The 25112-nt window shown below is 40.9% G+C and overlaps 3 gene segments (V, D, J or C); all 3 read left to right on the top strand.

Annotated features, from left to right (window-relative positions):
* Nucleotides 1–4546: 4546 nt before the first annotated feature.
* LOC128107965 (T cell receptor alpha variable 8-3-like) lies at nucleotides 4547–5132 on the top strand. The segment is given in 2 exon segments: nucleotides 4547–4664; nucleotides 4791–5132. Coding segments are annotated over 2 exon segments (435 nt in total).
* A 5674-nt stretch (nucleotides 5133–10806) lies between these two features.
* On the top strand, nucleotides 10807–14452 carry LOC128106789 (T cell receptor alpha variable 9-1-like). The segment is given in 4 exon segments: nucleotides 10807–10852; nucleotides 10994–11327; nucleotides 14121–14135; nucleotides 14380–14452. Coding segments are annotated over 4 exon segments (468 nt in total).
* Nucleotides 14453–23404: 8952 nt separating this feature from the next.
* Nucleotides 23405–24158, top strand: LOC128106773 (T cell receptor alpha variable 13-1-like). The segment is given in 2 exon segments: nucleotides 23405–23480; nucleotides 23845–24158. Coding segments are annotated over 2 exon segments (390 nt in total).
* Nucleotides 24159–25112: the final 954 nt, after the last annotated feature.

Raw genomic sequence — 25112 nt, 5'->3', positions numbered from 1 at the left:
GCAGTAATAGGATGTCCAGGGAGAGTCCCAGTGAGGGCACAGTGTAGATAGTATAGCAGAGACCAGGAGCCTCAAACCAAACCAATGACTCTTTGCAATGAACATGTAAAAGTAACGATATTTAGACAAAAAAATTTACTGCATGACTCATTCAGTAAGAGGAAAAGGGTCCCAAGAGTAGGGGAAAGAATCAGAGACACCCACATTCCCACTGTTAGGAGCCCCCCAAAACACCAAGCTAACAACTACAACATATACAGAGGACCTAGCAGAGACTCATGCATGCTCCGTGATTACCGCTTCAGTCTCTGTGAATCCCTATGAGCGCTGCATAGTTGATTCTGTGGGCCATGTTCTCCTGCTGGCCTCTACCCTTCTGGTTCCTAGAATTCTTCCTCCCCATCTTCTGTGGCATTCCCCGAACTCCGAGACCAGCACAGGATGGGGAATCTCCAATTTGGGCTCTCTGTCTGCCTAGTGTGTGCCTGTGAGTCTCTGTATCTGGTCCCATCAGCTGCTGGAGGAAGACTCTTTGATGACAATTAAGCTAGGCACTGATCTATGAGTATAGAAGAATATCATTAGGAACCATTTTATTGATTAGTTTAAACTATTTATTCTAGGTCTCTGGGCTATTCAGCCTCCAGTTCCTGGTTATCCAGGTAGTGTTGGGCCTGGACTCCCTCTCATGGCATCACCTCAGTTTAGACCAGTCGTTGGTTGGCTGCTCTCACCAGTTCTGTTCCTCCATTGCCCCAGCACATCTTGCAGGCCTGGATACGTTGGAGGTTTTGTGGCTGGGTTGGTGTCCCATTCCCACTACTGGAAGTTGCCTGATTATAGCAAATGACTGGATCAGGCTCGTAATCTATCCTCCATTACTAGGAGTATCATCCTTACTAGGGTCATCCTCATAGAATCCTGGAAGTTTTTAACTCCAATAGGTTTCCACATTCCCTCCCAAATGCCCTTCATTTCCAGGCATCTCTCCTCCCTGTACTCCTTCCCTCCATCCCACCTCTACCTGACCCTTCCTGTTCCTATTCCCATACTCCCTCAGCCATAGTGGCTTTATTCATATTATCTGGAAACTGGAAACAATCTAGATGTCCCTCAACAGAAAAATGAATAAAGAAAATATGACACATTTACACAATGGAGCATTACTTAGCCATTAAAAACAAATAAAACAAACAAACAAACAAAAAACCCAAACACATGAAATGTAGGCAAATGGATGGAACTAGAATAATATCATCCCAAGTGATGTGACCCAGACCCAGAAAGACAAATATGGTATGTATTCACTTAGAAGTGGATATTCGCTGTAAAGTAAAGGATAACCATGCTGCAATCCAAAGACCCAGAGAGACTAAGTAACAGGAAGGGCTCAAGGCAGGGATGCATGGATCTCCTTGGAAAGGGAAATAGAACAAACCAATCTTAACAAAGTAAAAAACACTGAACTTCATGTTTTCTATCTGAACACAACGCAATAAAACATAAAATTAACAGCAAATAGATCCCTAGTAAATACACAAACCCATGGGGATTAAACTCCTCATTAGTGAATTAGGTCAAAGAAATCAAGAAAGAAATAAAATATTCTCTGGAACTAAATGAAAATACAACATGATCAAACCTCTGAAACACACTGATAGCAATCCTAAGAGGGAATATGAAGCTCTAAGTCCCTATATTAAGAAACGGAAAGGACACAAATAAAAAACTTATTGGTGCAAAGCCGGGCGGTGGTGGCGCACGCCTTTAATCCCAGCACTTGGGAGGCAGAGGCAGGTGGATCTTTGTGAGTTCAAGGCCAGACTGGTCTACAGAGTGAGATCCAGGAAAGGCGCAAGGCTACACAGAGAAACCCTGTCTCGAAAAACCAAAAAAAAAAAGAAAAAAAAGAAAAAAAAACTTACTGGTGCAACTCAAAAATGGAAAATCCCCCAGGATGGGCAAATGGAATATACAGTTATGGAGAGACAGGGGGAGAGACTAGAGTGGGAGGGTTAGAACCAAAGGCCATTTGAGGGGTTGTAGGGAAACCTAGTATGGTAGAAGCTTCTACCTTATATACATATATGAAAGAAATCTAAATGGAGTCACCAAATAATGGAGGAGACAATGCCTAACTAGATATCTTTCACCATTGAGTGGAACTTCCAGTTCCAGGAATGGGTTACATCTACTCAAACCCTTAAAACAGCTCAGGCTGTTGCCAAAGCTGTTGGTTGCTATCCACAAACTGATGACAGGGCACTATTGCCTGAAGACAACACTGACATATCTCATTGAACACGGAGAAGATGAGTGGGTGACTTCACTATTGCCTGAAGACAACACTGACATATCTCATTGAACACGGAGAAGATGAGTGGGTGACTTCACCATTGACTAGTGTTCATGATATTGGAAAGTATTTTTCATGATACCAGTGGAGAAAAGCAATAATTAATCCATCTATATTCTTTACCCTGACAAGGTTTACCCTTTGTTTAATCACTCCAAGCCAGAAATTGGTCAGGATTGTTGGCTGCACCTGAGCCTGCCTTCTCACTGGAACCAAGGGAAGCCAACAACAAAGTCTATTCTTAATGAAAATTCAGTAGAATTTCAAAGCTATTTTCCTACCACCATTAAACATACTTTTACATGCCCTTGTTAAAAATCACTCAAATAGGACAGGTGCATGCAATCCTAGATACTTGGAAGGCTGGGGTGTAAGGTTTTTGGTTTTTCGAGACAGGGTTTCTCTGTAGCTTTGGAGCCTGTCCTGGACTAGCTCTGTAGGCCAGGCTGGCTTCGAACTCACAGAGATCCTCCAGCCTCTGCCTCCCAATTGCTGGGATTACAGGGATGTGCCACCACTGCCCGACAATTATTCTCTTTATTTTAGTGTTTATTCTATTTAAGTACCTCCCAGTGTTCCAATGCAACACTGCAATGTAGCAAGTAAGAAACTTTCAGAAGAATGGCATGGCTATTGGCCATAATCAACACTGCTCGTAATAGACTATCCAACATCCACCCACGTAAAGCTGCCGCATACTAATGTGTCTAGTTCAACCCGTTCCCATGGTTTCTGTTTCTCTGGGCTGTGCATCATTGCTGTTCTCACTAAGGAGTCCATGTTTCATGTAAATTTTCTTTTACTTTTTTCATAAATCTTAAACCTTTCAAGGTGTGTGTGTGTGTGTGTGTGTGTGTGTGTGTGTGTGTGTGTGTGTGTGTGTGTGGTGTGTTGTAAGTACCTTCATTCGTCAGCCTACTTTCATCTGCAGATGCTCCAGTCTATTGTTTCTTTGATGCTCTGTCATTCCAGGACTATCCAGATGGAATGATGTTGGGGTTTTACTGTCTTTTCTCCACATTGCATTATCATTACTGCTTATCTAAAGTCACCAAATCTTCACAATTCTCCTTAAAATAGATAAGCTTGCTTCATTTTTTAAGACAAAGGTTCACATTTTAGACTATCATTTTATGTGTTCCCCCCCCCCCTTTTTTTTTTCTTTTCACCAAAGTCACTATCTTTATATCCTACCAGAACTTCCCTTGATTGGATGCTCACTGCCAGCAAAGGCTTATAAAGGTCAGCCAAGGACATCTGATTTGAATATGTCTGCATATGTAAAGGTTGTCCTAGGAGCACAGTGAGAGGGCACTGCATCTGGATTGTAAGAGCATGTGTGGACGTCTTCTGTAAGAAGGAATCTGTAGGCAAACACACTGCTAATGATTTCTTTGTTCTGAGTTAAACAAGGGGTGGAGTCAGGGTAGAGAGGAGAGGAAGAAATGGGAGAGAGGGAGGGAGAGAGTGGGAGAGGAAGATGGGAAGGATGTCTCAGACCCAAGAGTATCTGGCCAGAAGGATAAGGCTGAACTTCCAATTGATTTCCTTCGTTCTGGCTCTCTACAAAAATGCTAATGAGGAAATGCCGGTAAGGCGGAATTTTCTCGGACTTCCAGGAATCAACAACACACATTAAAGATTCAGTCTCTGGGTTTGGACTGTTTCAGGCAGCAGGGCTGCTTGCAGCTTACGCTTTTATACTCAAGTGGTAAAGGTTTCCAAATTTAATAGTTTTAACATATGATCATTTTTGAAATAAAATTACCCTTCCATTTTGCATGGCCTATTTTTCATTAGGTTAAGATTCAACACAGCATAAATTAGCTTATAAACACGAGGTGTGCTGTAGACAGAAAGAAGACATGGATTTGCTTCAGAGTCTTTATCCTGCACTGGCCTCCAGAGGGCGACATTGCACAGACTAGCTGCCTCCATTTTAGCAATTGATCCCCAGTTAAAACTCCCTCCCTCCCTGCATCTTGCTGAGTTCTTAGAATATCTGGTAAGTAGAGACAGAGGCCAGGAAGTTCCCAGGACCGGGATCACTTCTGCAGGATTTTTGTTTGTTTTTGGTTTTGTTTCCTTTTTTCTTTTTCTTTTCTTTTCTTTTTTTTTTTTTTTTAAAGAATTTTATCTAAACAAGGAAGGTGTCTAGACAACTTTGTGCCATTTGTCTTCAAGAAGTGGAAACTGCAGCTGCTTTCCTGCATGTGCCAAGCTTTTCCAGAAAGACACCAGAAGTGTTTCCAGTGCTCAGCCATGTTTCTAGTCCTTATCTTATTCCTGGGGATACATTTTTTCCTGGGTGAGTAAAATATCCTTATTGTTTGTAGATACACACGATTCACTGTTTTTCTCACTTGAATTTTATTAAGAATATTTTCTCCATGAAGTCTGCATCACATTTACTGATTTATCATTGATTTTGCAGGAGATGTCCAAACACAGTCAGTTACCCAGTCTGATGCCCATGTTACTGTCTTTGAAGGAGACTCGGTGGAGCTCAGATGCAACTATTCCTATGGTGGAGCTACTTACCTCTTCTGGTACATGCAGCATCGTGGCCAAGGCCTCCAGTTTCTCCTCAGGTACATTTCAGGAGATCCTGTGGTTCATGGAGTGAATGGCTTTGAGGCTGAGTTTCAGAAGAGTAAATCTTCCTTTCACCTGAAGAAGACCTCTGTGCACCTGAGCGATTCTGCTGTGTACTTCTGTGCTGTGAGTGCACAGTGTCTGGGGCTGCAGGGGGAGCTGAACACAAACCTGTGAGATGCTGGGAGGACTGTAGCTGGTTGACTTTAGTCATCCATGCTCCTGTAAGTAACTCAAATAAACTTAACAGTTCTCTATGTCCGACTTCTCTGGAATCATTACCTTGGTCTATCATTGGTGACCTATCTGAGGTGTATAGACATCTGGTCACCGATCCCCCGAAAGGTGACATAGCAGGGTCAAAAGCATAAAATGATGCTTGAGACATGGTTGCTTCCTTAAATGTTGTTTTGTAGACATCCTGAAGTTTTCTAATGACTGATTATCTCCAGGAGACTTGAGGATACAGCTCAGTTCCACATAAACAATGACTGCAGTGGACGCCTGTGTAGTGTGCACTAGAGGGAGAAGTGTTGACTTCTTTCTACTTCAGACTGAAGGGCAGTGTTAAGGAAGTGTACAGCTTGCACTCTGTAGCTGGAGTTTTCCTGCCTGGCCCACAGTCAGGACAAATCTCTGAAATCCGCCAGTCCCACAGCTGCTCAGACCCAACCAAGTAAACACAGAGACTTATATTGCTTACAAACTGTATGGCCATGGCAGGCTTCTTGCTAACTGTTCTTACAGCTTAAATTAATCTATTTCTATAAATCTATACCTTGGCACGTGGCTCGTGGCTTACCGGCATCTTCATATGCTGTTTGTCATCATAGCGGCTGGCAGTGTCTCTCTGACTCAGCCTTCCACTTCCCAGCTTTATTCTCCTCCTTGTCCCGCCTATACTTCCTGCCTGGCCACTGGCCAATCAGTGATTTATTTATTGACCAATCCGCAACACACTTGACATACAGAACATCCCACAGCAGCACTCAATGCCTCAAGAGCCTCAGATACACTCTCCACTTGTGATGCTTAGCTTAGTCAACTTGACTCAGTGCAGAATCACCGTGAAGAGAACCTCAATAAGGACTCATATGGGTTAGGTTGGCTTGTGAGCAGTTCTGTGGCAGATTACTATAATCACTGTGGGAAGACACAGCCTGAACATGGCCAGCACTGTTTCCAGAGTTTGGCCCTGCACACTGAGTGAAGTGGAGAGAGTGAGTAGAGCGGGGCATCGAAGGAAACATTCTATGCTCTTTGTTCCTGATTGCGGATGTGATGCGACAAGTTGACTCTAGCTTCTGCTGCTGTGACTCCCATGCTATGGTGGACTGTGACCTGAAATTGTTAGGTTCCTTCTAAGTGAACACTGTCAGGCTGTTTTGTCATGGCAACCAAAAAGGGAACTAGGATGCCATCCTTACTCCAGCCCATGGATCTTCGTTAGATTTTGGAGCACAGAGTAAAGACACAGAAGGAAGGAAAGGGACCAGAGTCTGACCTCAAAAGATGAAACTATTTCAAACAGTGAAGGACAGACAATCTCTCAAGGGAAATGCGGGTCTTCAAGGAAGGGGGGAATATTTGGAGTTTATAGAGGGGATTGGGGTAAGGAATCTTGTGCAGTTGCAAGGGGCTACAGACAAGTCTGCAGTCTCTTATTCCCACATTGTCTGCTCATCTGAGACAGACTATCTTGGGAACTAAGCTGTCAGCTCAGCAATGCATTTCCTTTCTGGAACTCACTGATACCGGGTGGAGCAAGAACAGTTGGAACCTCACAGGAATGCTGTTTGTACAACTGAGGCCCACAATCATGGGTGAGCAATGCAGTATTATTTCTTCTTCTGTAAGTGTAACAAGTGTTACATAAATGCACAAGTGAGAAAGTGAAAAAACCCAAAGCTTTAGACAGTTGTATTTGCTATTTGAACAAATTACAACAGCCTTTAAGTATATTCCTCTAATATAGTTATATTCAAATGTAAAATTTCAATTAAAATGTAAAATATTTACAAATAAAATTGTCATTGTTCTTGCCTTTCTCCTCAATGTTATTCCCTTTAGTTCCCTGAAAACAAAGATTATGAGCTTTGTTTATCAAATTTGCATTTCTAATATTTATGTATATGTTAATGTAGGGTAGCTCTGTGTTTTTAAAACGTATGTCAAAAATAAAACATTGTGTGCACGATTGTGGAGTTTGATGTTTTTACTAAAATAATTTGGAGACATGGAATATTTGTGATAATCTATTTCAATGTGTTTAACTGCTATACACCATCTTAATTCAGGAATATGCAATATGTCCCTTTTGACGGGCATTTGAGCGGAGAAGTGCCAGCAGAAATAATGGAAGTCTCAGTCAGAAGTCGGGTTCACGAAGGTCAATAGGTCACCACCAGTCATGCTTCCAAGGTGGTGCTTCAGCCTTCTGCACAGCTCAGTCTTCCTTTGTCAGCCTTTGCGACATCTCCTCCCAAGTCAAGTGTTCAGTCAAGAAGGGCCAATACCAACAGGCCACCCGGACTTAGAAGGAGCATGTCACAAACAGGAACCAATACGGTCACTGAGATCTGATTTTTAAGTGTCCACGATTATTTCACAGTCCAGATACACCTTATGAATAAGAATCATACTACTATAGCAACGTTTGGAATGATGCCATTGACCTTTATCTTTACTGAGTTTCTAAGAGAAAGTTAAAGTTAACATAATTTTTTCATGAAGGAGAAAAGATTTTTTAACCCTCTCTTCAAGGAGGCATTTCCATGCTTTCATTATAAAGACCCTACAAGGAATATAATTTTAGCTATTTCTCCATTTATATGTGCAGAGCACAGAGTTACACACAGAGGTTTATTTGCTATAGAATTTGCACTTTTAAAAATTTCCTGGTAAGGTCCATCAAGATGGCTAAGTGGGTAAATCTGTTTGTCACTAACACTGACGACCAGACTTTAATCTCTGGAATCCACATGGTGGACAGAGGGAAGCGACTACCACAAATTGCCTTCTGATCCCTACATGCCCTGTTATGTGTGCACACAATACATATAAATGAATAAATAAAAACTACTTATGGTTGTCACATTGCTCCTAAAGATACTCTTATTAATTTTCATTCCTGTCAACAGTGTAAAAGAGCCACTCTGTCCTCATTCCCTTTATGGTCCCCTAGCACCCCTCCTCATTGTTGCCTATATTTCCTAATTAAACTATTTGCACTCAAATGCCCCTTTCAAGGTTGGATACTGGAATAACTCAGTGAAAAGACTTAACATAAAGGTGTTCCTAGGAGGCAAATACACAGAGTCTTAGGATTAAATTATTTATGGCTTGATGAAAGCAAGAATCCTTTATTGGAGACAAATGTGATAATAACAAATCCTTAAAGATTGCAGCATCACAGTTACTGTGAGTTGTGATGAATTTCATGATTCTGGTTTCTGTTTTTTGTGATCGGTTACATGGTATCTTTAGTTTCTGAGGGGTATTGCAGTGATGGTTGTTTACATACTGTGGAGTTGTTTGTTTTTAGATGGGAATAGAGAAAAACAAGAGCTAGGTGAAACCACACAGTACCCAGTGTCTTTCACCATCCCTGTCCAATGATGATCTTCGGAAGACAATGGCTGGTTCCTCCTCTCTACCTCCTAAATATTGTGCCATTTTGCTTTGTACTCAGACACACAGAGTTTTCTAGTTGACAGTGGAGAAATTCAGAAAATCAAGAGCCACTATGAACCAAAAGAAAGCCTTAGCCTCCTGTGATGTATGCAGAGTCTTTATTTGCCTACTTCGTGCAGAGATGTTCAGTTAAGAAGCATTCTGACTATGTCAGCACATGGAGAGGTTGTAGATCTTGCTTCAAGCAGTAAGGGGGCTGCTGTTACTAGGAAAAGAAGACCTTTAGTGACAGAAGTCATGTATGAAAACGGAACTTTATGACAGGATTCACAACTTTAAAAATATTACTATTTTTAATTGTGTGTGTGAGTTTGAGTATGTGTGCATGTGCATATGCGTGTGTGTGCATGTGTGTGTGTGCATGTGTGCGTGCATGCGTGTGTGTGTGTGTGTGTGTGTGTGTGTGTGTGTGTGTGCGTGTGTGTCTATTAATGACTGCAGATCCCTTCAGGGACTAGAGACATCATATTTTTCTGACTTTGTCATTAAAGGGGGTTGTGAGCCACTTGGCATAGGTATTGGGAACTGAACTTGGATCCTCTTCAGAGTCTTACAGTATTTATCAATCACTGTCATTCCATAGTGAATACGCACTTCAAAAGCTGTGGGGGCTGGAGAATGGCTCCATTGTTAAGAGTGTACTGCTCATCCACAGACATGCCATTTGTACCTATTCCCAGAGTGAGATTTAGCTCAATCTTCAGTCTCCTTAGAAAAATACTCACTCTGGGAGGATATGGTTCTATGTGACTATGATTTAAGGGAGGATATGATCCTGTGTGACTGTAACTTTATGAAACTCTATTGGTTATGCAAATAATATTGACAGGAAAAGATATAGAGAAAAAATAGTTGAAAAAATCTGTGAAATATATAGTATCGAAACAACAATGGATTTGATGCTACATGTAATGCAGAATCTGCTCTGTGAACATAGGCCTATCACATAGCAGGGGCAGGGGGATTATACTAAATTCCATAGGTATTCAAGTTCCTCAATTTCTGTATTTCTCTAATAATGTGAGTTATATGGGTCTATCTTAGTTAATTTTATATTGCTGTGAAGAGACACTATGGCCTAGGCAACTTACAGAAGAAAGAGTTTATTTGGGGCTTACAGTTTCAGAGGGTTAAAGTCCATGCCCATAATGGTGGCGAGCATGGGGGGGGGGTGCATGGTACTAGAGCAATTGCTGAGAGCAAACATCTTGAGACACAACCACGAGGCAGGGAAAATGACAATGGGAATGGCTTGAGTCTTTTGCAACCACAAGCAAGACCATACCTCCCAACTATCGTGGTTTTACATTCTGGGAACCAAGTATTCAAACATACGAGCCTATAGGAACCATTCTCATTCAAACCATCACAGGGTTTATTATTATTATTTTTCAGGTGTTGGAGACTGACTCCCAAAACCTAATGCATAGTAGACTATGTGCTCTATCACTGAATAACACCTATAATATTTAAAAATTTTCAATAATGTGTATGTAATATAAAATTGTCATTTTTCTTTGAAAAACTTTAAGTTGAGTTTCTTATGATAAATGTTTCAAATGTGAAACAAATGGCTATTTCAAATAGTGACATACCTTTATACAGACAGCATTCATTTATTAATTTAAGAAGTATCTGTTAGCTATCTTTTAGGTTTATGACATCTGTACAAGGGTAGGGTAATAAAATTGAAAAGGTGTGTCTCTTTTCTCCAAAGTCATCTGGTAGTGATTAAACATGTGTTGGCATTCCTCACTTGTGTGGTTTTTTTTCCAGTGCATTACCACATGGCCAAAACTGGCTACATAAGAAACTTAGAAAATGGCATGGAATGGCATTCCCAGGTAAGACAACGTACAAGGTGCAAGTAAGCCTATCAGAACTATTCTTCAGATTATAGAAGCACCATCCAATAGCTAACAGGTGTCAGGTAAGATAAAAGAGCCCAGAGTAGCACTCCATCACTGACTTTTGAGAATGTAGGTCAACAATCTTCTGAGCTTAGCAAATTGCCTAAAATGGGGGTTGGAGGGAGGATGGTGCGTCTACCAAGCACACAGGCATTTCCTGTTTAACTCTTGGCTCACATTCATCCTTTCACTATAACCTGAACCTTTCCTAACTTAAGAAATTAAGGTTCACGCACTCCAGTGGCTCAGAAAATGAACTCTTCCCCTGGACTAGCGATTGTACTCTTCTTAATGTTTGGTAAGTGGAATGACATGTGGAGCTTCTGTCTTGTTCTATGATATTGATGAAAATTCTAAGGACAATTTTTCCTATAAGGCAGAATACAGATCCCCACCAAGGTGGCCCACAATAATTGTTATTATTTATTTCGCTTTTTAGGAGAAAGCAATGGAGACTCAGTGACACAGATGGAAGGTCAAGTCACACTCTCTGAAGGGACTTCTCTGACTGTGAACTGTTCCTATGAAACCAAACAGTACCCAGTCCTGTTCTGGTATGTGCAGTATCCCGGGGAAGGTCCACAACTCCTCTTCAGAGTCTCAAAGGCCAACGAGAAGGGAAGCAGCCGAGGTTTTGAAGCTACATATGATGAAGGATCCACCTCCTTCCACTTGCAGAAAGCCTCGGTCCAAGAGTCAGACTCGGCTGTGTACTACTGTGTTCTGGGTGACACAGTGGTGGAAACTGCAGGGGGAGCTGAGCACAAACTTTGAGAAGCAGAGGACTGATGCTGAGTGCTTCTGAGATCACTCATTTAGGGACCAGGTGCAGATCTGCTATTGTTGACACTCACCACACACCCAGGCACTGCTGCAGTGTAAACCATGCAAATTAACACTAAGAACACATTAGGAGAACAGGAAGTGAGCATGCCTTAATTTAGGCTTGATCAGAAAGAGTGAAAGCAGTCACACACCATGGTGATTTTCTTTTTGTTTTGTGAGATGGGATTTCCAGTAGCCCAGGCTGGCTTTGAACTCCTTCCTTATAAAGCTGAGGTTGGCTTTGAACTCCTGTTCTTCCTGCCTGCACCTCCAGAGGGCTGGAGTTATAGGCATGACCCACCATACTAGTCTGAATACGTGCTTTCTTAAATACAAAATCTCTTGCTGAACAAAACTGTCTATGTTTTTGTCATCGCCTATAATTCTTATCCTACCGAATCCAACTCATGTCATTAATGGAATTATCATAGCTTATAAGGCTGCACATGCTCCGTATCTTCCTGATAAATTGCAGTAAGAGATGGTTTTATTATCTTTCCTCTCTAGGTGTGATATTTTCCTTGTTATTCCTAAAGATCCTTACATTTGACAGAATTAGAAGTAGAAACTCTCAGTGGAAATACATTCCTGACATTTTTATTTGGCTTCTTTCATTCTTTTGGCCAAAAATATTTCACATTCTGCAGCCTCTTCCTTATGTTTCTAGTGTTTTCTTCTTTCAATGTAATAGGTCAGTGGCTGTGATATGCATGGAGGAAAAAGATGCTGAGTCTTGGGTACAGTTGAAAGTTTTTCTGAGCTTGCCCAGCACCAAGGTCCTACAGTCACTTATAAAATTCCTCTGTCCTTCCTGGTCCTGCAACCACTGAGACCCAAATAAACACTCAGAGGCTTATATTATTTTTAAACTATGGCCATGGCATGTTTCCCACTAGCTAGTTCTTACATCTTAAATTAACCCATTTCTATAAATCTATACTTTGCCACGTGGTTTACCTATATGTTTACACCTTGCTTAGCCTGGCCATGGCTAGCAGAGTCCCTTTTCCCTCTCCTTTCTTTTCCTGTCTATCTGTTTGGATTTCCCACCTGCCTCTAAGCTGCCTTCCTATAGGCCAAACAGCTTTATTTATCAACTAATCAGAGCAACACATATTTAAAGCATACAGAAAGACATCCACAGCACTTGGGTGCTTTGGTCCTGGGGAAAAAGTGAATAAAGATGAAGAGATGAATGTTCTCAATTCTGTTAACAGGTCACATGAAAAAAACTGAGTTAAGCACCAGGGAAGCTGGGGTGACATTGTTGGAGAAAGAAACTTGGATTGTGGTGGACTATGAATTAGACAGGGTGGACAACTATTTCAAAGAGACTCATAGTCCTTGAAGAAAACTAGGGACAAATGGATGGATATTTACCTGTTAATGGGAGAAAATATTCCTTCTTTCTGTCGTGTATTACAAAAGACCAAAGGGATCCCAGACTCAAAATGTAACAACCAAGTTATGAAGCATGAAGCATTTTTCAAAAATGTATACAATTTGGATTGTGTGTGTGTGTGTGTGTTTGTGTGTGTGTGTTTGTGTGTGTGTGTGTGTGTGTGTGTGTGTGTGTGTGTGTGTGTGTGTATGAGTGAACATGCATGTGAGTGCAGGTGTTTGCAGAGGCCAGAAGAGGACATCAAATGCACTAGAGCTGAAGTTGCTGGCAGTTCACAGCTGGGAACCAAACTTGGGTTCTCTGCAAGAACAGCAATGCTCTGAACCACTGAGCCATTTCCCCAGGCCAAGTGAAACACGTTTACATGAACATATTGGTAAATTTTAACAACATGAATCGGACAAATTTTCCTTAGTTGTGACATCAAAGGGGCAAGAAACAAAGTGAAGATAAAATAGATTGTCTCCACTGAAGTGAAAAACAATTATTTTTTACTCTTTTTAGTGCTAGAAATTAAAGGCAGGCATCCTGAATACAAGGCAGGTGCTCTACTGAGCTATAGTCTTAGCACTAACATGTTTATGCTTTAAAGTACACCATTGATAAAGTGAACAGAGAATCCCATAGTTGAAGGAAATGTTTGCAAACTATGTATTTGCTGAGGTGGTGTCAAACAGAATGTATAATTACATCACTATCATTATTATTATTATTATTATTTAAAAATGTATTCTCTCACATAACACTTGCACACCACAGCCTCACCTTCATCCCCTGTTCCCAGTACCCCCACTCTCCCTCAGATCCACTGCTCCTCAGTTTCCCTTCAGAAGAGAGCAGGCCTCCCAGTGATTATCAACTGAACATGTCATAAGATACAATAACACTCAGCATAAATCCTCATATCAAGGCTGAATGAGGCAACCCAGTAGAAGGAAAAGGGACCCATGAGTAGGCAAATGGTCAGAGACACCCCAACTCTAATTGTTAGGAGTCCAACACAATCCCTAGCTAAACAATCACAGCATATATGCAGAAGACCTAGCACAGACCATGTAGGTTCCATGGGTGCTGCTTCAGTCTCTGTGAGCCCCTATGAGACCTGAGTAGTTGATTCTGTGGGCTGTGTTCTCATGGTGTCTTCAACCACTCTGACACCTTCAATCCTTCCTCCCCATTTTCTGCAAGGTTCCCCGAGCTCCATCTAATGTTTGGCTGTGGGTCTCAGTATCTGCTCCCATCAGCAGCAGGAGGAAACCTCTCTGATGACAACCGGGCTAGGCACTGTTCCTATGAGTGTAGCAGAATACCATTAGGAATCAATCATTTAATTGACTTTTTTTGGGGAGGGGAGGTCAGTCATGTTTGGTTCTACCACAGGTCTCTGAGCTATCCAGCATCTGGATCTTGGCCATCTAGGCAGTGATGGTCATGGTCTCTTCCCTGTGGTGTGGGCCTCAAGTTAGAAAAGTCATTGGTTGGCCACTCCCACAAACTCTGAGCCACCATTGCCCTAGAGCATCTTGCAGGTTGGACTGGTTGTGGGTGGAAGGTTTTGTGGCTGGGTTGGTGTCCCAGTCCCATCACTGAGAGACCAGCCTGGTAACAATGAGACCAGTTCAGTCCCCATATCCTCCATTACAGGAGTCCTCACTAGGATCACCCTCGTAGGTTTCAGGAAGTTTCCCCTGCACTAGGTTTTCATATTGCTCTCTAAATGCCCACCAATTCTAGTTGCCTCTACTGGTTCTCTCTCTCTCTCTCTCTCTCTCTCTCTCTCTCTCTCTCTCTCTCTCTCTCTCTCTCTCTTTCCCTCCTTCACCTGATTCTACCTGTTCCCAACCCTACCTGCCCCCAGTCCACCCACAAAATCTATTCTATTTCCCCTCCTTATGGAAATCCTTACATCCCTCTTAAGCAGGCCCCCACCCTCATTACTTAGCCTCTCTGGGTCTGTGGATTGTAGAATGATTATCCTTTACTTAACAGCTAATATTCACTTGTATGTGAGTACATATCATGTTTATCTTTCTGGGTCTGTGTTGCCTCTCTTTGGATGTTTTTTTTTTCTAGTTTCATCCATTTGCCTGCAAATTTCATGATGTTATTTTTATTCTAACAGCTGAGTAACACTCCATTGTGAAAATATACCACATTTTTTATCCATTCTTCAGTTGAAGGACATCAAGATTGCTTCCATTTTCTGGCTCTCATGAATACAGCTGCAATAAACATAGCTGACCTGAGCAAGTGTCCTTCTGATAGGATGGGGCATCTTTTGGGTATATGCCCAAGAGTGGTATGGCTGGATCTTGAGGTAGATTGATTCCCAATTTTCTAAGAAACCACCATATTGATTTTCACAGTGGCTTCAAAAGTTTGCACTCCACCAACAATGGAGAAGTGTTCCCCTTGCTCCACATCCTCATCAGCATAAGCTGCCATTTGTGTTCTTTATCTTAGCCATTCTGACAGGGTAAGATGGAATGTCATAGTAGTTTTGATTTGCTTTTCCCTGATGCCCAAGGATGTTGAACATTTCTTTAAGTGTTTTTCAGCCATTTCAGATTCCTCTAATGAGAATTCTCTGTTTAGATCTGCACCGATGTTTTAATTGGAATGTTTGGTTTGTTGATGTGTAGTTTCTTGAGTTCTTTATATATTTTGGTTATTAATCCTTTATCAAATGTGAAGTTGGTGAAAATATTTCCCCATTCTGTAGACTTCTGTTTTGTCCTATTAATGGTGTCCTTTGTCTCACAGAAGATTTTCAGTTTCATGAGGTGTCATTTATTAATTGTCAATCTTAGTGCCAGTTCTATCAGGTTTCTGTTTAGGAATCTGTTTCCAGTGCTGACACATTCAAGGCTATTTCCTACTTTCTCTTCTATCATGTTCAGGTTGTCTGGTTTTATGTTGAGGGCTTTGATGCACTCAGACTTGAGTTTTGTTCAGGATGATAAGTATGCATTTATTTGCATTCTTCTATAGACCAGCACCATTTCTTGAAGATGATTTATTTTTTTCCATTGAGTATTTCTGCTTTCTTTATAAAAAATAACAGGTGTACATGGTCATGTGGATTTATATCCGGGTCTTTGTTTCAGTTCCATTGATTTACATATCTGTTTTTATGTTTTATACCAATACCCTGCAGGTTTTTTTTATTCCTATAACCCTGTAGTACAGCTTGAAATCAGGGATGGTGATCCCTTCTGAAGTTCTTTGTTGTTTAGGATTGTTTAAGCTATCCAGAGGTTTTTGTTTTTCCGTATGTAATTAAGTATTTTCCTTTCAAGGTCTATAAAGAATGGTATTGAAATTTTGATGGGGATTGAGTTGAATCTGTAGAGTGCTTTTGATAGGATAGCCATTTTACTATGTTTATTATATTGATCCATAAGCATGGGAAATCTTTCCCTTTTCTGATATCTTCTTCAATTTCTTTCTTTAAAACTTGAAGTTTTTGTCATATGTATTTCACTTACTTGGTTAGGGCTACAGTAAAGTATTTTATATTGTTTGTCACAGATTGTGATGGTGTTGTTTCTATGATTTCTTTCTCAGTCATTTTGCCATTTGTATAGAGGCTACTGTCATTTGTATAGGGCTACTGACTATTTTCAGTTAAACTTGTATCCAGCCACATCACTGAAGGTGTTTATCTACTGTAGGAATTCTCTGGTAGAACATTTTTGATCGCTTATGTATATTATCATATCATCTGCAAATAATGACACTTTGACTTCTTCCTTTCTAATTTGTACCCTCTTGAACTCTATGATAGCATGATGTGAAACTCAAAGTGGACAAGTGATTGAATGCATGACCCTGTATAAACCCATTCATGGTGGCACATGTTTCCAATTCCAGCGCTCAGATTAGTGAGGCAGAAGGATTATGAATTTCAAGCAAGTCTGGGCTACATGGCAAAAAGCACAAGAAAAGATAGCAAGCAAGATCAGTCTTTAGGATAATGTAATTTCACTCAATAAGATAGATAATATAAAATATGTGTGAAACGGTGATTGTTGCCCTAGACACAGAAACCTCATGAATTGTAGGTAGGAATGCAAAATGCTGTAGTAAATAGGAATTAGTATCTCTACTCCCATTTGTATTCTGAAGAGAATTGAAAATATATCCACACATAAAGCTACACCAAAATGTTCATGGTGATAATTAGCCAGAATTATAGCCCAAAAGTAGAATGCAATGCCTGTCACTAGATGAATGCAAAGACATTATATATGTTCAATGGGGTATTATAGAGTAATAAAAATGACAACGTACTGATACATAATAAAACATAATATCCCCTAAAACCCAACAACAAGTGACAGTGCTATGATGGTTCTTCTTGGTTGTCAACTTGGTTGGATGTGGAATCAATTGAAAGACAAGCTGGGCATAGAGGTCCTGGTTCTCTGGAGAGCCCTGACTGATTCAGATGCCAGTCACACAATACCACACGATTTTGGGGACTCATTTTTGCATGCGTTGTTCAGTATAGACAAGTCTACAACACATCAGTTTTTTTCTATCTATCTAGAGTTAGGGAGTCCAGATGTCTGGGAGATGGGTGTGATGGTTAGTGATGATGGTCATGCAGCTATATAAACAACATACCAATTATTGAAATATACATTTGCAATGATTCAGCACATAACGAATACTTCAGAAGACCTGTTCAAAATATAAAATAATAGAATGATTAAAAAGCATATTGAATGAAAGTAGCATAAAAAAATAACAAAAGAAAATCCAGTGGCTCAACTTTCTAATTTGATCTAAAGTCTGTCCCTTCTCACAGCTCTGATCCTACTGTCTCATTTGAGCCCAAATATCTGTCTGGTCCTAGATGCTTCAAGTACTGTGTTGGGTTTCCTGCATTTCTACAAAGCTTGGACTCAGACTTGGAAGGCATTTATCTTGTCTGGTCTTGCACATGCTGGAGTTTTAGGCATGTTTCCCTGTACCTGACTTTATAGTTACATAGTTCTAAATAAATTTGTTTATACATAGACACACATTTTTAACGTTAAGTACAAAATTTTCCATTTGAAAAAATGGATTTTTCTTTAATCATTATCTTTCTATTAATTGTCATTTATTTTTTGTGTTACAAAATATTTGTTGAACTAGGAAACACATAGTAAAACCCAATATTGCTACCACAAAACTATCAATTTAGGTTAAACACATCTGTTCAATGCAGTTATTTGTGCCTATTGTGTGCCAAGTTGTAATCTAGAAGACAGTGTGCAAAGAGGACCAAATTGTAGCTTTGGCAGAACTTGCTTCAGTGTTGACTTACAGAGGGCTTTCACCATATTGTCATTATTTTATCTGAAAAACTATAATTTTCTCTATAATTTTATTGTTTGTTTGTTTGCTTTTTGGAAAGAGGATTCCTCTATGTAGTCTTGGCTGTCCTGGAACTTATTATGTTGACCAGGCTGTTCTCAAACTCAAAGAGATCCCCCTGCCTCTGCCTCCCTAGTGTTGGGATTAAAGGCGTGTGCTACAACACCTGGCAGAACTTCTTAGCTTTAATACTGCTAGTGCCAATCCTGGTGTGCCCTCTTCCTGCCCCCTGCTTGTGGAGAAACATCTAAGCTCTCAGCTGCTGCTTCATCCACCTGCTGCCTGCCACCTCTGCTCCACCATCATGGGCTCTAACCCTCTGAAGCTCTAAACCCCAAATAAACTCTTTTAAAAGTTGCCTTGGTGGTGACATTTTATCACAGCAATAGAAAAGTAACTAATACAAACAATATGTACTCTATCTTTGTTTTTATTTTATGTGTATGGGTGTGTATGGGTGTTTTGCATTCACATATGTCTGTACACAGTGTGTACAACGTGTCTTCTGTGGAGGCCAGCAGAGAGCATCAAAATGACCAGAACTATAGTTACAGATGGTTGTGAGATGCCAAGTGCATACTGGGAACTGAACCTGGGTCCTCTGGAAAAACAGTCGGTGTTTTTAACTGCTGAGCCATCCAGCCTAGATTCCCAAAATCTGAGTAAGATCATGAGGATAATTAGACCTGAGGACACAGCACAAAGACAAGGAAACAAATGCATCAATATGGGCTTAAGGAATAAATTGTGAAAATGTTAAAGATTTCTCTATGTATGGTCATGATGCCAAATTGATTTTGTAATTGGTCTCATATAATATGATATTAAAACATGTAGTTTTCTATGGCTATCACAGAAAACTGTCACCGACTGTCAGGCTTCAGCCACAGAAATTAATTTCTTCACAGTTCTACAGGCTATTAGTCCAAGATCAGGAAGTTCACAGGATTAGTTTCTACTGATCTTCACTTGTAGATGACCCTTTATCCCCAAATTGTCACATACTTTTTCTCTGAGGATGTTCATCTATACTTTCTATATGAACATCAGTATCATTTAATTAGAGCTGGCCTTATTTTGCCTTGATTATTATTTTAAAGGCCCTGTCTTTGAATACAGTCACATTTTGAGGTTCTTAGGTTTTAGCTCCAACATAAACATTTTGGAGAGAGTACAATTTAGGGTTTACCAGACTCAACATTAAATATATACTAAATACATGAAGAATGTAGACTCCTCCATGACCCAGTGTCCTTAGGATTTCTGGTGACAGAGCAATCATATGCACCCCAGATGATGAGGCTTCCCCACCTTCTCCTAATGCCTTTCTAGAGGAATGAGAAACATGCAGCCACAAATAACTCATCAAAAATCATGATTCAAACCATGTAGCTAAATAGACCAGTGTTAAAAATTAAAAGCATTTGTTCAATGTAAACATGTCTTCCTCTGTGATTAGTAGATGAATATATGGAATTCTCTTAATTTTAGTTTTATACCTTTTTGTTGCTAAATCATAAATTTTTATCAATATTTTATTTTTGTTTATTTTCCCATTTCCTAATTCTCTTCCTGTCAGAACATTAATTCTACTTCATTTTAGCCTTTTTATCCTCTTTTCTCAGACCTCAACTTCTCAGGAGCTATTTTAGTTGAGTAATTTGCATTTCTCCTTCACCACCAGTTATTGAGCCTTTGAGACTTTGCGATGGTGGTGTGGTGGGGTAGTCGATGAGGGAGAGTGCTGTGGCCCCTGCACACAGGGGGAGCAGGGACAATACTGTTCTCATTTGTTTCATGTTGTTGTGACAAACTCCAGGACCAAAGACAACCTGGGGAGGAAAGGGTGTATTTCAATTTACAACTTACCCCTCCTCATGAAAGGAAATGAGGCAGGAACTCACCACAGGAGTCTGGAGGTGGGGGACTGAACAGAGGACATGAAGAAGTGCTACAGATTAGCTGGCTTTTTATGGTTCGCTCAGCTTGCTTTATTATACAACCCAGGATCACCTGTCCATGAGTGGTATCACTCATAATTCCTTGGGCCCTTCCAGATCAATCATTATTTTAAAAAAATGTCCCATATCCACACCCACAGGCCAATCTGATAGAAGCAAATCCTCAGCTTAGATTCCCTCTTCCCAGATGACACTAGCTTGTGTCAAATCCACAAAAACTAACCAGTAAAGTTTACTTCTTTCCATCTTGACACACAAATGCATCACTATTAAACTGTATACTTTATTTTTTCTTCAAGATCTCATGTTAATATAAAAATATAAATGAGAGTAAAACTTTAAAAGTTCCACAGTCTTTGACACAGAAACATTTTAAAAGTTCAGTCTCTTTAAATATATCCAACCTGAGCCAGGTGGTAGTGGCACAAGCCTTTTTTTTTATTTATTAAGAAAATTTTTATTCATTTTAAATATCAACCACAAATCCCCCCTCTCTTCCCTCCTCCCACTTCTCCCTCCCAGAATTCCCCCCAAACCCACTTCCCATTCCCTCCTCTGAAAAGGTAAGGCCTCCCATGGGGAGTCAGCAAAACCTGGTACATTCAGTTGAGGCAGGTCTAAAGCCCTCCCCCTGTATCAAGGCTGTGCAAGGTCTCCCACCATAGGTCGTGGGCTCCAAAAAAACAGCTCATGCACCACGGATAGATCCTGATCCTACTGTCAGGGGCCCCTTACACAGACCAAGCTGCACAACTGTCTTACTTATGCAGAGGGCCTAGTCCAGTCCCATGGAGGCTCCACAGCTGTTGGTCTAAAGTTCATGAGTTCCCACTAGCTTGCTTTGGTTGTCTCTGTAGGTTTCCCCATCATGTACTCACTCATAAATGGATACTAGATGTGAAGCAAAGGATAACCAGATTACAACCCACAGTGCCAGAGAAGCTAGCTAACAAGGAGGACCCTACAAGGGATTAATGGATCGCCTTGGGAAGAGGAAATAGATGAGATCTCCTGAGTAAACTGGGAGTGAGGGGGGCAATAGAGGTTAGGGTAAGGGGGATTAAAACTTAAGGGAATGGGATGGTCAAGCTGTAACAGGGACAGAGTGGGAGAGCAATGAAAGAGATATCTTGATAGAGGGAGACATCATGGGGAGAGAGAGAAACCTGGTGCTAGAGAAGTTCCCAAGAATCCACAAGGATGACCCCAGGTTAGACTACAAGCAATAGTGGAGAGGGCACCTGAGCTGGCTTACCCCAGTAATCAGATTAGTGAATACACTGTCATCATAGAGCCTTTATCCAGTAACTGATGGAAGCAGATGCAGAGATCCACAGCCAAGCACCAGGCTGAGTTCTAGGAGCCTAGTCACAGAGAGAGAAGAGGGATTCTTTGAGCAAGGGGCATCAAGATCACGATGGTAGCACATGCCTATAATCCCAGCATTCAGTAGGCAGAGGCAAATAGATCTCTCTGATTTCCAGGCCACTCTGGTCTACAGAGTGAGTTCCAGGACAGCCAGGGCTACACAGAAAAACCTTGTCTTGAAAAGCCAACTAACCAACCAACCAACCACCCAACCAACCAACCAACCAATAAACAAACAAACAAAACCAAAAAGCTCTTCCCTAGTCCTCCCTTCACACCTCCTCTCAACTTCACGTAGGTTTTTTTAGTTACTCATTAAGTTCAATTTGTGCTTCCCACACAAAAATGGGAGTGGGGGCACCCACAAAAGCGTTGTCACCTTGCCATATATCATACCACTGAAAAAAACTGACTCTCCCATAGAAGCTATCAACCACTAATAGCTCTTCAGCTAGGGTTGGGGGCTTGTGAGCAGCTCCCCCATTGATGTTGCAATATTGACTGGTTTAATCACATTCAGGTCTTGTTCCTGGCAACCACACCACTATGGCCTTCTAAGTATAATAGTTCTGTCATATCCTGAAGACACTATTTCATCCCTGACCTATGGCTCTTACAACCACCCTATACAAACCTTAGTAATGCTTCCTGAGCCTTCTGGGGAAGTGTAGTTATAGCTGTGTGTTTCATAGACACTTAATCTTAGCACATTGACCAGTTCTAATTCTAATATTATATTAATGGTGGTTAATACAAACGACTCTCTGCTGCACAAAAACACTTCTCTAATTAGGATTGACTGCTACTCTAATCTATGGATATGGTGAAAATAGGGGGAAGTTTGATACAATGTCAATTTAGCAAAAATAATAGTAGTAGATTTTCCCTTGGGGCTTATAAACTCCACAGGCATAGGTTCTTGGCCAGAATTATAACATCAGGCATGCACTTTTCTCCTGTGTAACAGACCTGAAATCCAATCAGAAATTAGTTCACCACTTCCATAACCTCTATACCACTCATGCCCATACACATTGTTTGCTATGCCCATAATTATTGCATCTCTCAGGGTTCATAGCTGGTTAAGACTGTTGTGGCCTTTTTTCCCTAGTAGCGTGAGTTGTACATTCTGATACTATAAAATGGAGTCAGTAAGGAGGAAGCTTCCTGATAGTACTGGCTTGATTGCTCTAAGTCCTGTGACCAAAGTATGTGGTGTCTTCAGTAATGTGGTCTTGTTATCAAGTTCTGGTGGGTGACCAAGTGCAATGGCAAATAGGTTACGTTGTTCTGTGGGTGTCTATGACTGTCACTGACCTATAACTCTAGGAGATGTATCCTGTACCTATACTGGGATTTTTATTTGGCAATCTATGGATTCTGGGAGAAGTATTTTCTGTGTAGAATAACTTCATTTACACACACACACACACACACACACACACACACACACACACACACACACACAGAGTTTTCAAAAGTCCTTAGTGTTAGTCATTCCTCCATGCATCCTTCCCCTCTGCCATGCCCTCTCATCCCCTTTCCTACTTAACCCTCCATTGTGCAGAAAAATTATGAGAATTGACTGAAAATTTAAATTTTTATTCCCTCTGTTCATAAGGGACTGCAAATAAGAGATTACAAGTTTACATTGATCTCCAGCAGGAAGAACATTGGAGATATCCATTAACACTTTATTCATATTCTTGTGGCTGTGGATGGACTGTGACTTTATGATTTGGGGTCATGAACATAGTTCATGAATCATAGTGACATTTGAATAGCACCAAGAACATGTGCCTCTCTCTAGCTTACTAATAATGACTCAGTAGTATATAAAGAACCACTCCCAAATCTCTACATATTAACTCTGTCTAAGGTCTAAAGTCACTTGAAAACATTCATTCAAAGCACTCAGTAGTTAGAGATGTGGCCACAAGATGGCAGTAGACTGCAGCTGGTGAAAAGTGGAAAGGTCTTTGCATTGCATTCTGATGGAAGAGGTGAGAACTGAAGTATTTGTTTTCTTATTGGCTGGGTAGATAACACAAGAAGCTACTCTAACTGTCAGAGAAAAGGGGACAATCTCGAAATACAAAAAGCTGGCTTGGCAAGAGATTGCAATTCTACACTGATCCCAGGAAGGGAGAACTATGAAGACATCCATTCACATTTTGCTCCTATTCTTGTGCCTGTGGATAGACTGTGAGTTGAAGATTTGGGGTCAAGGGAAAATACTTGGTGTATATTTTTAGGTATCCAGGGGAAATCCATTTTATACAGTTTCCTCTAGTTATTGTGGATAACGATAATCCAGCAGAGCACTGCCTGACTGCCCTCCTCCTTTCTGGTTTTCTTTCTGTGCAGGGGAGAGCCGTGGAGAGCAGGTGGAGCAGCAGCCCTCCACTCTGAGTATTGGAGAGGGAGACAACGCCATCATCAACTGCACTTACACAGACAGTGCTTTCTCATACTTCCCTTGGTACAAGCAAGAAGCTGGGAAGAGCCCTCACCTTGTTATAGACATTCTTGAAAATGTGGACAGAAAGCAAAACCAAAGACTTACCATTTTATTAGATAAGAAAACCAAACACTTCTCCCTGCACATCACAGCCACACAGCCTGGAGACTCTGCCACCTACTTCTGTGCAGCAAGCACACACTGGTTCCCAGGCACCTGAAGCCTGTTCTCAAACTTGCTAGGGGGGCTGGATCCCCATCCACATCCTGTGTCTTGTAGTAAAGCACTTGTCATATTGTTTATTTGCCATGGAAACTAACATACAGATATTTAGAGCATAAATGAGAAAGTTAGGCTCAAAGTGATGAGAGACAGAGAGAGACCGAGACACAAAGAGAGATAGGGACAAAGAGAGAGACTTTGTTGTTTGTTGGTTAAGAGTTTACTATATTATCTTTATTTAAAATGCCTAACAAAATTTTTGGAAATGTGTGTGTGTGTGTGTGTGTGTGTGTGTGTGTGTGTGTGTGTGTGTGTGTGTACATACACACATATGTTACTTTTGTATAGCTGTGAAGAGCCACCATGACCAAGGTAACTTAGAGAAAGAAATAATTTAATTGTGGGCTTGCTTAGAGTTTCAAAGATGAGTCCATGATCATCCATGACAGGAAGTATCACAGCAAGCAGGTAGGCAAGGTGTTAGAGCAGTGGAAGGGAGCTTATATGTTGAGACAACAGCCATGAGGTGGAGGTGGAGAGGAAGTAGGGAGGGAGAGAGAATGCAACAGTAGTATGGGATTGAAACCTGAAAGTCCACTCTTAGTGACAGCCCTCTTACAACAAGGCACACCTTCTAATCCTTCCCAAACAGTTCTATCAACTGGAGATAAACCATTCAAACATATGAGCCTATGGGGGCCATTCTCATTCCAGCCACCACAAGGGGTGGGAGCTACACTTATCTGTGGGTATAAGGTTACGTATTTGGAATACAATTAGAAATTATACCGTTTTAGGGAAATGACATTAGTGTTTCTCATCTAGAGTTTTGGCTTCATTAGCCATGTATAGTGGGCTAGGCTTATAGTATCAGGCATGAATTTAAAGCCACTGAGTGGGCCTTGTGCGGGCTAGTTTTATGCAATATTGTCACAAGCTAAAAGTCTCCCCT

This window comes from Peromyscus californicus, unplaced genomic scaffold, assembly GCF_007827085.1.
Source record: "Peromyscus californicus insignis strain IS unplaced genomic scaffold, ASM782708v3 Scaffold_12__1_contigs__length_115047231, whole genome shotgun sequence".
Lineage (NCBI taxonomy): Eukaryota > Metazoa > Chordata > Mammalia > Rodentia > Cricetidae > Peromyscus > Peromyscus californicus.
This window is presented reverse-complemented; position numbering and strand designations above follow the sequence as displayed.